At 37.1% G+C, this 18156-nt stretch overlaps 1 protein-coding gene across 1 annotated transcript in view; it reads left to right on the forward strand.

Moving 5' to 3' along the window:
• The window catches only part of ripor2 (RHO family interacting cell polarization regulator 2), a 53226-nt gene that overhangs the window by 13258 nt on the left and 21812 nt on the right, over positions 1–18156 (forward strand). The window contains exons 2-6 of the mRNA XM_016533113.1: positions 9463–9583; positions 9994–10155; positions 14267–14345; positions 15430–15453; positions 15756–15809. Coding sequence (XP_016388599.1) covers positions 9463–9583; positions 9994–10155; positions 14267–14345; positions 15430–15453; positions 15756–15809 — 440 coding nt within the window. The remainder of the gene's footprint in view (positions 1–9462; positions 9584–9993; positions 10156–14266; positions 14346–15429; positions 15454–15755; positions 15810–18156) is intronic.

An 18156-nucleotide genomic window follows, 5' to 3' on the forward strand; every position in this document is an offset into this window, starting at 1 on the left:
ACCTAACAGAATCTTCAACTGAACAAAGTACACAGATTAGATACATTCATCTTTTTTTGATAATAAAAAATAAAATATATTTATATTAAAGTCCGCGTGAACCGGAAGTTGCTGCCGACTTTATTTCAGTGTAGTGACGTATTTCCAGCTGAAACGGAATACTGAATAGAGGGCATGGTTTTATTTTTGCGCTCCTCCTCTCTGTCTCTCACTTATAGCAACCTAACGGTTGGAGGGGTGTGTTTAAGGATATTCTGCCCAAGCCGTCAAACTGACGTCATCAGAAAAGGAATGCCATTACAGAGCGGAAGTAAATGTTCATATTTTAATTAAAGATTACGAAGACAAACAATTTTTTTCAGAGGATTAACTTGCACGGATTAATTGTTCACATCAAGACTAGCAATGTGCGCTAGTAAAGTAAATAAAGTCAATTTTGATTTCATGCGGACTTTAAAGGTAGTATAATATAGATTTTGGAACATATTTTGCATCAGGAGTGTGTCTGTGGTGCCTTAAAATGCTGTCTAGGTAGCTGACTAGGTTTTGGAACAGAGCTTGTGTTTTGTTCAGTTTCTGGAGAAAGGCAATCTGAAGTGAATGACTTGGCATCTTCTCTTCTTCACTCTCTCTCTTCCTGAACAGATGACATGTGCTTTTAACTGTCATCAGTAGGGATACTATCCCATAATCCCCCCTGATTAACAGTCTGTTTGAATTTGACCGCACTGAGGACACCCCTCATACATCCGTTTTGCAGACAGTTAATGCATAGCGACACAATCACAATCTCTCAGCCCTGTGATTAGTATTACGGTGGTTTATCCCTTAAACATAAGCTGATGAACCCAATGTTTTTGTTTTTCCTTGTCTGTTTGCATAGCAGTTAGAAGGTGTGCGGAAATCTGATTGGTTGTGGTGGATTCGTTCTGAAATGTCATTGGCTGATTGAATTGAGGTCCTTGGATGTTGTCATGTATGACATATTCTCCCTCAGATGATGTCTGATTTTTTGATTTTGTCAGCTGTGACATGTAATCTGCTTTGAAAAGCCAAATCCTTATGCCTTTTAAAGGGTGCTGTCCTCCTCGGGGTCTGTCCTGACATACAGCTGTGCTTTAGCAGGTATGAAGTCAACGCCCTCCTATCAAACCCAGAAGCACTGTAGATAACAGGAAAGCACCCTCATAAACTACAGCTGATTTTAAAAGCCAACTATATTTTTATATCTTACAACTGATATGTTGCACTTTTACTTTTGCTTAAAAAAAAAAAAAGGATTTCATAGAAATTTGGATTTCATTTGGTTTAATAAAATATAGTTTAATAAAATATTCTTAAGTAAAATTGTTGATTTTTTTTGTGGGAAATTAATCGTTTAGATTAACCGATTAATTGATAAATTAGTCGATAGATTAATTGAAATAAAAATAATCGTTAGTGGCAGCCCTAATTATTTTATATTATAACATTATTCAACAATTTTGCAATTCAAGATATCATTTCTGTTCATAGCACAAACCAGTAAGTTACACTAAAGTTGAATAGGGTTAAAGGTTTTTTTTTTGTTTTACACCCTGAGTATGTAGTATTTATGATATTTGTCTTAGCGAGCACCACTAATTCAGGATTTGCCTTTTTGCCTGACCTAAATGCACCACATCAAACCTCTGATTGTCAGATTTCATCATCTTAATTTTTCATTGTATTTTTAGGACATAGTTTAATCTTCAGTCTGTAAGGGTTGTGCATCAAGTATGTTTTCTTTCTTGCTTGGATGCTTTGAAGCTGAAAGTGACATGCCATCTTTAATTTAAAATGTCTTTTCAGTCCTCAAAACAAAAAACTGTTTCAATATTTCAACTGCATATGCCTGGCACAAGTCAAAATGTTGGCGACGTTTTTTAGCAATGTTCTAGTTATGTCCAGTTGGCAGAGTGCAGGAGAGACAGAAATGAAGAGGCAAATGTCTTTCTCCATCTCTGTTCTTGTCTTTCTCATGCATCTTGCACACACACACACAATGATCTGGGCTGAACTGCTGAATCATTCTAGAGATTCACCTTCAAGTGTCTGTGTCCGCATGGGTCAGTGACGACTTTATTAATTCAGTTAATTTCCTATTTTCCAAAGCTAATAGGATTATTTTCCGCTAGAGCCATGTCTTATTTGTGTGGTACTGGTCAGCGCTGTCTGAATAAAGAGAGACCAAATCAAGTGAAATAAATTCAGTGGCTTAACAATTGTAGGGGACTGGCATAGCCCCTCAGTGACAATTCACATTTACTGTTAAACTTGCATGCAAACTTGCATGAACTTGAACTTTACTGCATGTTAGTTTAGGACAGCTGTTCCTTGGAGTGCCGTTGCTTAAAGGGATAGTTTATCCAAAAATGAAAATTTGATGTTTATCTGCTTACCCCCAGGGCATCCAAGATGTAGGTGACTTTGTTTCTTCAGTAGAACACAAACAAAGATTTTTAACTCAAACCATTGCAGTCTATCAGTCATATAATGGCAGTCAATGGGCTCCACGGCTTCGAGAGTAAAAAAAACATACACAGACAAAAACCAAATTAAACCCTGCGGCTCGGGACGATACATTTAGGTCTTAAGACATGAAACGATCGGTCTGTGCAAGAAACTGAACAGTATTTATATAGTTTTTTTTTACCTCTGATACCAATTTTACCAGTATGGCACCGGTACCCATGTAACCGGTATGTACTAGAACCGAATCACAACGCAGATTTCGGTGCCTCATTTCGGTGCCATGCCTGAGCGATCGATTGAAATATTTGTCCTCTAGTTCTCCGAAACGGACGTAAGAAGCATCATCACTGGCACCGCACATGAAAAATAATTTCCAGACTGAGAAAATGCACGTGAACTCAAGTCGGAAAGCTCTAATAATACAAATCCAACACATATTTGTAGTAACGAGAGTGTCCATGTTGTTTTCACATTCCGACTCGGGAAATGAGAGCATCCGAGGAGCGCGTGAATGCAGTAATTACACCCAAACGATACCCAACCCTAATTCCAGAGAAGTTGAGACGTTTTGTAAAAATGCAATAAAATCAAGAATCTGTGATTTGTTCATTCTCTTTAACTTTTATTTAATTAACAAAAGTACAAAGAAAACATTTCCAAAGTTTTCACTGGCCAACGTAAATGTATTGGGGTTGTATAATGGGCTCTTTAATGCCTAGTTTTTTTTATCAGAAAACCATACGCTTTTCGACAAATCAGAACTCTTAATATATTTACATGTCCAATAAATTTTCCAAAACATTCTTTTTTTTTGACTTCCACTGAAGACACAGGAACAGTGTGAGGTTGAGTGAAGTATCGACTTCCTTAGAAGTATGACAGCAAAATATGCGATTATACAACACCCCTCCCCTAACAAGCTTCCTACATTTGACAGCCTCTAAGTAAATGTGTTTTCTCTTCTATTAACACGAACTGTAAATTGAAAGGTATTGCGTTTTTAAGCTGCTGTGGCACAGGGTAGAGGATTCACGTCATATCACATTTGACATTTGATCTTGGTTTGTGTTGGTTTTTAGCCAGCTGTGCTGCGTTATCCTCAGATACTCTCACACAGTTTTTTTTTTTTTTTTTTACCTAGGCCTCAAGCTTCTGTCTCCACATATAAGGATGTTCATCATTCTAACTCTAGTTTTGCCTTGCCCCTGTCTTCTCTTTGCTGCTTTGTAAATATGGCTCAGTGTCTAGTATTACAGCAATACATCCAAATATGACTCAGAATTGTCCCTTTAGTCTAGCCCATTTTCAAACTCATCTCTGCAGAATTACTAAAAATGAATGGCGAGAGTGAGCATCTCTATTATTTACAGAAGAGAATCATGGGAAATGAAAGTGCATGTCTTAATTTATTAATTTAATACGATGATTATGTATACAGAAATATTTCAATAGTCTTTTTCTGAATAAAGGCTTAACCAGAATATGGACTATAGTTGAAAAACCATGTCAAATTACAAAAAAGCCTTTTCTCTCTATTATTTTTCTTCGCTGTGCTTTTGAAAGAATGGTTATCATCATTTTTATTTAATAGCAGTTGAATAATGAACAGACATTTCACACAGTGACATTTCCAGCATGCTCAGATGGATATGAGGTTGAGATTACAAACTCTTCATGTGCCTTTCAGAGGTTATCAGTGGTCAAGTGTAATTCAGGCCTCCTCGTGACATAGTTTCTTTCTGCCTTCAGACACAATGAAGATGAAAATAGTGTGACATTTTAGTATTTGCCGTTAGATAACTTTCAAGTGCTCTGCAGTCTTAAGTCTGTGGATTAAATATGAAATAAATCATCCATTAATACCGAAGTTGGGCCAAATGATCCTGCTGAACCCACATTCCTGTTCAAATATTGACCCGTTTAGTAATAAATTAACTAAAGTGTTTTTAATCATATGAGATTGATGTCGGGGGCTTAAATATAAATGCCTGTTTTTGACTATCAGAAGAATCAAAAAGATTTGACCATAAGATGCATGTGTCACTGTTTATATTTTAACACAGCTTAGTATTTTAGCTTTAGGGGATATTAAATTTACATCCCAACACATCTTGATATGTTAACTTGTCAGCTTCATCTATATCAGTGTGTTCAAACTCTTCAGCTTTTACATTTAGATTATGTGTACTTATGACCTTTAAGCTGAGAGAAATGAGGAAAATATAAGGCGTGCCATATACTGCACTCAAAATAAAGGTCAGTTCAATTAAACTTTATTAAATTGTTGCAAACAATTCCACAAAATAGTTTTTTCTTACCAAACGTCACCAGTAAAACCATTCTGGTTGACCAGCAATAAAGCAGTTATGACTAGCATGGAAATTGTGCAAGGACTTCGGTTCTCTTTGCATGTATAAAATGTGGATTTCTTTTTGGTCCACTTCAGTTTGGGTCTCTGTTAACTTTCAATTCATTCAATTAATTTTTTTAGGTTAGAAAGTATAGATAGAAACAATAGAAAGTTTTCAAGAGTGTTTCAAGAGTTTCTGACTTGAATGAAATTGAATGGAACAAAGCATCACTGACCCTAGTGAGAGGGAGTTTTAGTATTTTCTTTGTATTATTCCCCCTTACATTCTTTGTCACATTTTATTGTGTGTTTGTGTTTTTTTCTGACATGGGGGATGTTTCACTTTGTTTGTTCATGTGGCAATAAACTTAAAGTGCCTCCCAATTTCGTGAAGAATGTTGGATTTTTTAGGACACTTTTAAACAATAGCAGCCACTGTCATGATCTTTCGGTCACAACACAAGAGCATCCATTCAGTCATCATGTGCCTGCTTTAGAATCATGTTTCACTGTGTTTATAATCTTTGTGCTTATAATAAAGACTCCTTTCCTGTGCAGCGACGTAAGTCAGACTTGTTATGACATATTTGGTCATTGAGTCAACCAATAGACTTGTTGATTTTGAGTGTATGTGTTTTGCAGATCCTTGTTCTGGCCCGTTTGGTGACACTGCCCAAAGCACACATTACTACAGCATGAGTAGAACAGGGTCAGTCGGTCACTGCCACATGCCTGACAGTTGGCATGGATGTTTGAAGTGAGTTCTTCGCTCTTCCAAGGCGTAGTGGAGAGTGTGGAACAAGACCAGCTGAGCATCACACAGCTGCTGGGATTGAACTCCTACCTTAGAGCAAAAGACCGGGGAAGACAATGGGTCCTCAGAGCAGAAGGACAGGAGGAGGCCTGCTGTGGGGGATCCATGATAACAGTGGTCTTTTACTGGACACATTGTGCATTGTCTGCTGTTACTATAGAAACTATAATTTATACAGCCTTTAGGAATCGTGCTGCTGTTAAGTTGCAGTGTGGGTTGAGTTTGATGATATTCACGCATGCAGATAGTGTCCGCGTGTGCATGCGGCTGTGCACACGTGCTTGCGTGGGAAATAAAATTACTTTTCCAAGCGCTGAAATGCAGAAAAGAAATGGAAACTATAAAATCCTGATGTTATTTGTTTGATATTAATCGCATCCATTTTTGGTTTTTCAGTAAAAATACTCTAACAAACTTAAAGGGATAGGCTAGTTCACCGGAAAATAAAAATTGTGTCATAATTTACTCACCCTCAAGTTGTTCTAAACCTGTATGAGTTTCTAGCCTCTATTGAACACAATAGAATATATTTTGAAGAATCTTGGTAACCAAACAGTCGACGGTAGCCATTGATTTCCATAGTATGATTAAAAAAATACTATGGAAGACAATGGCTACCGTCAGCTGTTTGGTCATACAGGTTTGGGACAACTTGAGGGTGAGTAAATGATGAAAGAATTTACATTTTTGATTGAACTATCCCTTTAAAACTTGAGTTGCACTAGTGTTAAAAGTGTCTGAAATGTTAAGCCAATCGTTTTTATGTTATGGCCGATAACCAATAAATTGTAGATATTAAAATTCAATATTTTGTCTAGATAAATGAAGGATTAAAATACAAAAAAATCCTAAATCAATCTTTTTATAAGATACAAGTGAATTTAGGCATCACACAATTTGTGTATAATATGAAAAATTAATATTCATTTTGAGATTTGCATTTAACAATGTTGTTAAATGATGAGTGTTTTGGAAGATGACAGCAAAAGTATTCTAAATATAAAAATTGGGGAAATAAGCAGGAATAATGAAATATCCAGCATTGACCGACACTGTTAAATCGGCCGATAACCGATACGGTACTGATATGTTATGCATTCTTATAAAAGACACTGTATCTTTTAAGAGTGTAAGATATTAGTTCTTATTTTCAGAGAATATAACTTGAGTTGTTGTTTTTTTTTGTTTTTCCGCAGTTGCTTTCTTATTTTAAACAGCTCACTAGATAAACTTAGATTTATGCTTAAAACGACAAAAACACTAGTCAGAATTCATAATATGGGCTGTTGGGAGGAAACGAGGGACCCCCTCTGCCTCACACACACTTTTTATTCAGTACTTCTCCAGCCCAGCTTCAAGACCCCCTCACACCCTCAACGAGCCAGATAAACATGGTCCCTGCTGGAGGTGACAAATTAATGAAGCCCCCCTCTCTGGTTCTTTTGTCCTCGTCATCCGTCTCTCACAGTGAAGAGTTCAGAGTTGGGTACCAGGCAGCTGTAGTCAGAATACTTATGAGCCGTCGTGCCCGGAGGGACGGGGATGACGTAGTCCACATCAACGGGCGCTTCACCAGTGCCTGTGAACCGAGACGACTAGGCCTGAATAGAATGAGTGGAACAATCCCAGCATGCACTGGTTGGCACAGTGTCGCTTTGTGTTTTTGAAACTGAAGTGGAACCTTTGTTTGTTAAAATAAGCAATTAGTTATATTGGTTTCCTTGTGTTAGTTTTTTAAAATTTTTTAATTTTTATAGATTTCAGCATTAACCCTTGGATGCATAAATTAAGTTGATACAAAATAAATTACATTGCACTATTAATATTCAATTAAAAATTTAGTAAATTAATCAATTTAATTGAAATAACAGTAAATATACTATATTTACACTATATATGTAAACATCTTTTAGGTGAAAGCTTATTCAGGACAGTACTAAATAAAAAATAACATGCAATTTTCATGATCCCTCTTATTTTGTTTCAATTATTAATATTTTGCACATTCTGCAAGGGGTATGTAAACTTATGAGCACAACTGTATATATATATGTTCATTGTATTATATTAAAGAATCATCATACATAATATCATAATACAATGAAAAATGTATGTGTATGCACATACAGTATATACATACATACATTTTTATTCTATTTTAGTAGATTATTTTAATTCGCTATTTTATTAGAACATATTTTATATTTTCATAACTGAATATTTCTTGAATATTAATATAAAAATAATATTTATTTAGAAAATCGTGCCGTTTTTAAGCTAGTATAGTTTTTACTTTATAGTTTTGATAACATTATGGACACAGAACAACAAAAGGGACACCTATTTTTAAAAATATGAAAATTTAATATCTCCATTCTCTATAGCAGTTCTCTGGTTGGATGGGTTATTTTAGACTTCAAGAATTGTATGCTGCTGTGTATTCTTTTAATATTTCTGCCTTTTATTTTCCTGTTTATGAAGATGATCTGAGTGTTTGTCAAATGATCAAGATGTACAGTACATTAGTTCATTCTAGAGGCAAAGCCAATATAACATTGCCTATAAATAGCCAGTTATACAAGGCTCTTTTGTTTTTCCTCTGCAAACAACATCTATTTCAGAGCTGTATTGGTTTGGTGTAGCTTTATATAAGCAATTATGTATCTATTGCACTGAGCATAAACCCACAGGTGTATGGTTACCTCCGACAAACAGCCCCTGGATACAGTGTGAATGAAACCTCAACTATGGAGAGAATCTCAACTGCAAAACCCAGGTTTTTCCCTCTTTTCTGGTGTAGATATCAGTGCCAGGCAGGGCTACGAAGGTTGCATGCTGATCTGGGGTCAGAATGAGTCTCTCACATCGATGATCACAGATACCCTCATTACCCTCAAATCGCCGCTGTCATTATCCCGCTTTGCTCTGATGAATTATGGGAGGTTGGAGATGAGCTATAAGGAGATCAGGGATGATCTTGAAGGCTTTTTGTAAGCAGGAGACTTCTGTGCCCTCGCTGGATCATTACACTTGATAGAAATGAGTGATGACGTTGGTCTTTCTGGGCTCCATTAGGCCTCCTCATGCTTCTAAGTGCTTTTTCTGCGGTGGGCTCAGGTGGCTTTGAGCGCTTTATAAAAACCTCTGAATGTGCACCGTATGGGGTCTTCTCACCCAGCAGTGCTATTTTCAGTAACTGTATACACAGGAGATTAAATGACTCATTGCTTGCTTTCCTGTGTGATTTTCAGCTGGTTTTATGTACTTTGATCTAGAGTCACAGTTGTCAGGATATCTTTTCATGAGAAAAATAAAATCCGGTGAATGTGTCAGGTTCACTAAGTTAATCACAGCATTTGTCGTAATATCAATTACCACATACACATACAAAAAAGCAAAAGCAAAAACCCAAACATAAATCTGTGACACGAATCAAGTTCATTTCAAATTGTTTTAACAAAAGGAGTAACTGTACATTTCTGCATTTAAACCCCTGAAATCTTATCTTCGGTTATAAGTGCATTAATGTAATCACTGTTTATTATTTATTATTTGTGTGTTTGAAATAATTATGTTGACATAGTTTAATGACTATGTCATTAAAGGGATAGTTCACCCAAAAATGAAAAAAAATGCTGTTAAATTTTCACTACTAAATTTTCATTTTTGGGTGAACTATCTTTTTAAATGGAGTACTGGTTAAAAATTTGGTCATTCCCAACACCATCATTCTACACACACAACCCTTCCCCCATCTGTTCCACTGACTTCTCTCTTACCCAGAATCCTCTCTACCCTCTTGCAGGAGTGTCCTCCCGCTTCCCAGACATCATGGCTGCTGGCACTCACTCTCCTGGAGGGCCCAATGGCATCATCAGGAGCCAGTCATTCGCCGGCTTCAGCACCCTGCAGGAGAGACGCTCACGGTGAGGTCATCTGCCCTGTCAGAGGCTAAAACAATTTTTAAAAATTGTTGCAGTAACCACTTTCACTGTTCTGGGAAGACTTTCCACTAGATTTTGGAATGTAAAAATAAACTTCAAAATTGCAAAAGAGCCACTTATTATGTTTGTGTAAAACAGTGGGTGCAGTAACAGCATTAAAGAGTGTGTTTGTTCAGGGCACACTGGCTTATCTTAGCATGACGCAGTGCATCGTGAGTGGATGACCCTTAGGCAACAGCATGTGCTCATTCTACACAATGGCCTAGATTTACTGTAGCACTACTTGCAGTGCTTTTTTTGACTGCGTGTGCGTGTGACACGTTCAGACACGTTCATGTCGAGCAACCAACTGCCATTGTGTTATTATGAAACGGGAATATTATTGTTTTCAGGTGTAACTCCTTCATGGGGAACTCAGCAGTGCAGAAGAAGCCCATCTCAAAGCCCAGGAAGCCCCATCTGTCCGGGCACAAGTCCAGCAGCAGCAGCAGCTCACGAGAGCCGCAGCCCAAAAGAGTGGAAGAAGTTTACGGAGCCCTTAAACAAGGCCTGGAGTGAGTGCTGCTCAGATGTTTCCTCTTGTCACATAGATCTTCTCTCTCAGCTCTCACTACAGTTATATTTAGCGCACATTGACCGCATGAATCACTGCTGCTCAGAATGGCTGTGATTAAATCTCTGTGTCTTTAAAACTTGAGTTGCACTAGTGTTAAAAGTGTCTGAAATGTTAAGCCAATCGTTTTTATGTTATGGCCGATAACCAATAAATTGTAGATATTAAAATTCAATATTTTGTCTAGATAAATGAAGGATTAAAATACAAAAAAATCCTAAATCAATCTTTTTATAAGATACAAGTGAATTTAGGCATCACACAATTTGTGTATAATATGAAAAATTAATATTCATTTTGAGATTTGCATTTAACAATGTTGTTAAATGATGAGTGTTTTGGAAGATGACAGCAAAAGTATTCTAAATATAAAAATTGGGGAAATAAGCAGGAATAATGAAATATCCAGCATTGACCGACACTGTTAAATCGGCCGATAACCGATACGGTACTGATATGTTATGCATTCTTATAAAAGACACTGTATCTTTTAAGAGTGTAAGATATTAGTTCTTATTTTCAGAGAATATAACTTGAGTTGTTGTTTTTTTTTGTTTTTCCGCAGTTGCTTTCTTATTTTAAACAGCTCACTAGATAAACTTAGATTTATGCTTAAAACGACAAAAACACTAGTCAGAATTCATAATATGGGCTGTTGGGAGGAAACGAGGGACCCCCTCTGCCTCACACACACTTTTTATTCAGTACTTCTCCAGCCCAGCTTCAAGACCCCCTCACACCCTCAACGAGCCAGATAAACATGGTCCCTGCTGGAGGTGACAAATTAATGAAGCCCCCCTCTCTGGTTCTTTTGTCCTCGTCATCCGTCTCTCACAGTGAAGAGTTCAGAGTTGGGTACCAGGCAGCTGTAGTCAGAATACTTATGAGCCGTCGTGCCCGGAGGGACGGGGATGACGTAGTCCACATCAACGGGCGCTTCACCAGTGCCTGTGAACCGAGACGACTAGGCCTGAATAGAATGAGTGGAACAATCCCAGCATGCACTGGTTGGCACAGTGTCGCTTTGTGTTTTTGAAACTGAAGTGGAACCTTTGTTTGTTAAAATAAGCAATTAGTTATATTGGTTTCCTTGTGTTAGTTTTTTAAAATTTTTTAATTTTTATAGATTTCAGCATTAACCCTTGGATGCATAAATTAAGTTGATACAAAATAAATTACATTGCACTATTAATATTCAATTAAAAATTTAGTAAATTAATCAATTTAATTGAAATAACAGTAAATATACTATATTTACACTATATATGTAAACATCTTTTAGGTGAAAGCTTATTCAGGACAGTACTAAATAAAAAATAACATGCAATTTTCATGATCCCTCTTATTTTGTTTCAATTATTAATATTTTGCACATTCTGCAAGGGGTATGTAAACTTATGAGCACAACTGTATATATATATGTTCATTGTATTATATTAAAGAATCATCATACATAATATCATAATACAATGAAAAATGTATGTGTATGCACATACAGTATATACATACATACATTTTTATTCTATTTTAGTAGATTATTTTAATTCGCTATTTTATTAGAACATATTTTATATTTTCATAACTGAATATTTCTTGAATATTAATATAAAAATAATATTTATTTAGAAAATCGTGCCGTTTTTAAGCTAGTATAGTTTTTACTTTATAGTTTTGATAACATTATGGACACAGAACAACAAAAGGGACACCTATTTTTAAAAATATGAAAATTTAATATCTCCATTCTCTATAGCAGTTCTCTGGTTGGATGGGTTATTTTAGACTTCAAGAATTGTATGCTGCTGTGTATTCTTTTAATATTTCTGCCTTTTATTTTCCTGTTTATGAAGATGATCTGAGTGTTTGTCAAATGATCAAGATGTACAGTACATTAGTTCATTCTAGAGGCAAAGCCAATATAACATTGCCTATAAATAGCCAGTTATACAAGGCTCTTTTGTTTTTCCTCTGCAAACAACATCTATTTCAGAGCTGTATTGGTTTGGTGTAGCTTTATATAAGCAATTATGTATCTATTGCACTGAGCATAAACCCACAGGTGTATGGTTACCTCCGACAAACAGCCCCTGGATACAGTGTGAATGAAACCTCAACTATGGAGAGAATCTCAACTGCAAAACCCAGGTTTTTCCCTCTTTTCTGGTGTAGATATCAGTGCCAGGCAGGGCTACGAAGGTTGCATGCTGATCTGGGGTCAGAATGAGTCTCTCACATCGATGATCACAGATACCCTCATTACCCTCAAATCGCCGCTGTCATTATCCCGCTTTGCTCTGATGAATTATGGGAGGTTGGAGATGAGCTATAAGGAGATCAGGGATGATCTTGAAGGCTTTTTGTAAGCAGGAGACTTCTGTGCCCTCGCTGGATCATTACACTTGATAGAAATGAGTGATGACGTTGGTCTTTCTGGGCTCCATTAGGCCTCCTCATGCTTCTAAGTGCTTTTTCTGCGGTGGGCTCAGGTGGCTTTGAGCGCTTTATAAAAACCTCTGAATGTGCACCGTATGGGGTCTTCTCACCCAGCAGTGCTATTTTCAGTAACTGTATACACAGGAGATTAAATGACTCATTGCTTGCTTTCCTGTGTGATTTTCAGCTGGTTTTATGTACTTTGATCTAGAGTCACAGTTGTCAGGATATCTTTTCATGAGAAAAATAAAATCCGGTGAATGTGTCAGGTTCACTAAGTTAATCACAGCATTTGTCGTAATATCAATTACCACATACACATACAAAAAAGCAAAAGCAAAAACCCAAACAAAAATCTGTGACATGAATCAAGTTCATTTCAAATTGTTTTAACAAAAGGAGTAACTGTACATTTCTGCATTTAAACCCCTGAAATCTTATCTTCGGTTATAAGTGCATTAATGTAATCACTGTTTATTATTTATTATTTGTGTGTTTGAAATAATTATGTTGACATAGTTTAATGACTATGTCATTAAAGGGATAGTTCACCCAAAAATGAAAAAAAATGCTGTTAAATTTTCACTACTAAATTTTCATTTTTGGGTGAACTATCTTTTTAAATGGAGTACTGGTTAAAAATTTGGTCATTCCCAACACCATCATTCTACACACACAACCCTTCCCCCATCTGTTCCACTGACTTCTCTCTTACCCAGAATCCTCTCTACCCTCTTGCAGGAGTGTCCTCCCGCTTCCCAGACATCATGGCTGCTGGCACTCACTCTCCTGGAGGGCCCAATGGCATCATCAGGAGCCAGTCATTCGCCGGCTTCAGCACCCTGCAGGAGAGACGCTCACGGTGAGGTCATCTGCCCTGTCAGAGGCTAAAACAATTTTTAAAAATTGTTGCAGTAACCACTTTCACTGTTCTGGGAAGACTTTCCACTAGATTTTGGAATGTAAAAATAAACTTCAAAATTGCAAAAGAGCCACTTATTATGTTTGTGTAAAACAGTGGGTGCAGTAACAGCATTAAAGAGTGTGTTTGTTCAGGGCACACTGGCTTATCTTAGCATGACGCAGTGCATCGTGAGTGGATGACCCTTAGGCAACAGCATGTGCTCATTCTACACAATGGCCTAGATTTACTGTAGCACTACTTGCAGTGCTTTTGTTGACTGCGTGTGCGTGTGACACGTTCAGACACGTTCATGTCGAGCAACCAACTGCCATTGTGTTATTATGAAACGGGAATATTATTGTTTTCAGGTGTAACTCCTTCATGGGGAACTCAGCAGTGCAGAAGAAGCCCATCTCAAAGCCCAGGAAGCCCCATCTGTCCGGGCACAAGTCCAGCAGCAGCAGCAGCTCACGAGAGCCGCAGCCCAAAAGAGTGGAAGAAGTTTACGGAGCCCTTAAACAAGGCCTGGAGTGAGTGCTGCTCAGATGTTTCCTCTTGTCACATAGATCTTCTCTCTCAGCTCTCACTACAGTTATATTTAGCGCACATTGACCGCATGAATCACTGCTGCTCAGAATGGCTGTGATTAAATCTCTGTGTACGGCCATTGTTCCTGCATCATTCTGAAGTCTTTGTCATTTTCTCTTTCTGTCAGTGAATATCTAGAGGTGCACCAAACAGAGCTGGATAAACTCACTTCCCTCATGAAAGACATGAAGAGGAACTCCAGACTGGTGAGACTGGATATGACATCATCGGCGTGCCTACACACTATGGTTTACACTGCGTCAGAGTGCTGCAAATCTATTGATTTCAATGAGCAAATATCATGAGTTAAGTCAAAGGCAGCAGAGCAGGGATATAAACTCTCCAAAAACTAATCAGCAACTGTTGAAACATTGTAGTATAATGAATTATTCACAATGTAAATGTTGTTTGTTGATTTAGTCAGAGTACAAGATTGCGTAGTTCCAGCATCTACCAGCAGTAGCCAGTGAGGCCGTTTCAGAAGTCCAATTCAGTGTATTCCTGGACCAGTCTCTTTAAATGTCCTCAAAATCGAGTTGATACGATTTAATCAACCTTGTGCATTCCTATCCGTCAAACCCTGTCTGAGTTTTCTGTAGTGTGAAAGCACCTTTACTCAAAATGACTGTTAATGACTCTAGAATGTACAGTATATCCTGCTGAAAAACTGAAAAAGAATTCAACAAGGACACATTAAATTTGAATTTAAATTGCAATAATATTTCACAATATTACATTTTTACAAACCATATATTATGCATATTATACATTTTCAAAAACATATTGTAATGAAATAATGTATTCGAATATCTAGAAATGCTTTAAACAAGATGTTTTATTTGAGAAGCAATATTGCATAAGATATTAAGACTTTTCTTCAGAGACTGTATTTTTAATAGGAGACATTCTGGCGTACTGCAGTGGCAGATTTCTTTCTTTTTATTATAAACAAATAAAAAACAAGTGAAAAAAGTACAAAAAGAAATTAAAAAGTCATTAAAAAGTCATTAATTGCAGTGCAGCATATGTTTTAGTTGGATGCTGGTGTGCTGGAGTCAGACTTCTTTACTAGCTAAAAGAAGCGAGAAATCCCTGGTCAACTATTTTCAGTAATTCATCAGTTCAATTTTGTTGCCATTAAACAGCATAAACCAGCCTGGACCATCAGGCTGATCTAAGATGGTCTTTTCAGCAGTGATTTTGTCCAAACATCAGTTTTTTTTTTTAATAATAAAATGTTGATTTTTGTAGCATTTCCACTGATTTCACATATCTTTTTTTCTTCCTCAGGGTGTGCTGTATGATCTGGACAAGGTAGGGTCCCTAAACACACTAATGCTTCATAACCTGTCTTAGGTGACCTGTGTTAACCTTTCTAAGAAGTTTGAGGTCAGAAACATGCAGCAGGAAAAATAAGCAGCTTTGCATAAATGATGTGCTGCATTCCTGCAGCAGTGATCCGTTATTGCGACACTAATCGCCGCAGGTGTCAGCCGTGTTGAAAATTTGGGGCTCTGAACTTAGATTCATCCCTGTTTGAAAACTTTCTTCTATTTGGCCTTTTCTTTTTGAGTGAATAACTTTAATTTTTGACGTTTTCTCTTCTTGCATCCTAGCAAATCAAGACTATAGAGCGATACATGCGAAGACTGGAGTTCCACATCAGCAAGGTCATTTTTATATGTATATATATATATATATATATATATATATGTGTGTGTGTGTGTGTGTGTGTGTGTGCATTCGTTGTCTGTTTTATAGATTGGAAAAAGTGGAGGCAGTACAACAAGTGAAAATACAGTTGTTGTTGTTGTTTTTCTGAGAGCGCTTCCGGTTTCCAATGAATGTCCTGACTCATTTTGAGTCTCCCGGTTTGACATTCTCCAGTGTCTGGAGTCCTGCTGTGTCCCCTTCTTCTTTCAGTGTGTTTTAGTGACATAACAGGTGGGTGTCTGCTGTAAACTACAGTGCTGATTGGCAACTCAGCAGCACGTCTAGTCCCAAAGTAGCCATGGCAACCTGACCACAGGAGCTTTGAGGCTGTTGAAGTGCAATTCATAGCTCAAATTAGCCCTACACACTTGAAATTAGCCCCGCATTTAGCTAGATCACTGGAACTGTGTGGTAGAGTATGGATCTAAAAAAAAACAAACAGTTGAATCATTATTTTTTGTTTTCGCCCTTATAAAGAACATTTTGTGTGTGACTTGCAGAAGTGATTTGTTTTCCCCTGTGTTTAATGCTCTTTATGGTTGCCACTGGATCTAGGTCAAAGCAATTCCCTTGAGTGATGAACAAACCTCTGATGGCTCAATCCAGGGTGTTAATGAGCGTGTGCATGTCTAAATAGGGGGAGATGCATTTTCTGTATGATTTTGGTGAAATGAGAAGGTAAAGTTTATGTTCAAAGCTGATTGGATCTGTGCTGCCCTATTTAGTTCACATGGATCATCAGTCTTGACATCCCACAGGAAAAAAAATCACAAATGAGATCTCTTTAATATCTCAACTATTTCTCCCAGGCAGAATAAATATAGAGTAAATGATCAAGTCTCCTACTTCTCATAATTTTCTCCTGAGGAAAAAGACCCTAGTAATTTCATATGTGTCTTCTCTGAAGCTTCAGAAGAGATCTCAATGCTTGCTTAGGTTTGCCAACAACATACTTGTGATGTCCAGGTCGTGAACAAATCATTATTTTGAAATGGTTCTTTTTAGTGAACTGTTTAAACCAGTACAACAAATCAGACTGAATCTTTTGGAAAATTAACATGCGTTAAACAAGGACTTCAATAACATCCTGGAAATTAGAGCTGCACGATTAATCGTTAAAAGATTGCAATGTCTATCTAATTTCTACATGACAGCGATTCGTCTGTGTCTACTTAACCTTTGAAAAAAATCATACCGGAACATTAAAATCTGTGTTCGTGCTGCCACTGACACAGAGAGCAGACAGTGACTATGTTTAGGTAAGAAACAGCTTCACAAACAGCCTTTCAACTACACAGTATTTTTCTGTCTTACAGTCATTCATATTATCACAGAAGTACTAGGATAAAAGTTTATAGTTCAGATTTGAACACTATGGTAGCGATTAAAATAGAGCAAATCACCTTTTGAAAGTAATTGGCACTTCTAATAACGTTTGTGTCGATTACATTGTGACAAGTTGCTGTTAAAAATTTATTTGTCATTGAATCATTCATTCAAGAGATTCATTCAAAAACGCTGATTCATCCAGTAATGAAATAGGCTATTTATGAGTGAGTCATTGAATCATTCATTCAAACCACTTTTCTATCATTTTAATATTAAATTATTTTTATATACACACACACACACACACACACATATAGTCATGTATTTGGACACGGGCACAATTCTTATTATATTTTAGCTGCTGACCAAAACATTCATGTTACAGTTATATAATATGGGCTTAAAGTGCACACTCTGAGCTTTAATTTGAGGGTATTCTCCTCAAAATTGGAGAAAATGTTAAAGGGGCATAACACACACAGTTTCACCCAATCTCATGTTAATCTTGAGTATAGAGTCGTACTACATCCTTCATATCTCCAAAAAGTCTTTAGTTTGATCATATTTATAAAAGAAAGATACAGCTTTACGATTCTCTCCGGAAAAAGCCGAGCTCCTGGAGGCGCGCCGTGGGCGGAGCTAAAGAGTGACGAGCACTTGGGTGCCGAATGCCAACAAAACAGACATTTGATGCAGTTACACTTACCGTCTGCAGTTCTGAATCATGACCAGGATCTTTTATAGCTGGGACCGCTCCATCTTTCAGTATCAAACGATGTGCAAATCCAGCTCGAACTGGGCCTTGTTTATAAAACGTTCGTCAACAAACACACTTGTGAAACTCCGTTGCTGCTCCGGAAAAACAAACTGCATCCACTGTTTACATAACGCTGGGTTCTTTAGGAAGCTGAACAAAGTTATCTTTCCCTTACAACCAAAAACACACTTCTTTGGAGACATTCTTCCCGAGCAAGT

Source organism: Sinocyclocheilus rhinocerous, unplaced genomic scaffold (genome assembly GCF_001515625.1).
Source record: "Sinocyclocheilus rhinocerous isolate Xijiao unplaced genomic scaffold, SAMN03320098_v1.1 scaffold574, whole genome shotgun sequence".
In the NCBI taxonomy this organism is placed as follows: Eukaryota; Metazoa; Chordata; class Actinopteri; order Cypriniformes; family Cyprinidae; genus Sinocyclocheilus; species Sinocyclocheilus rhinocerous.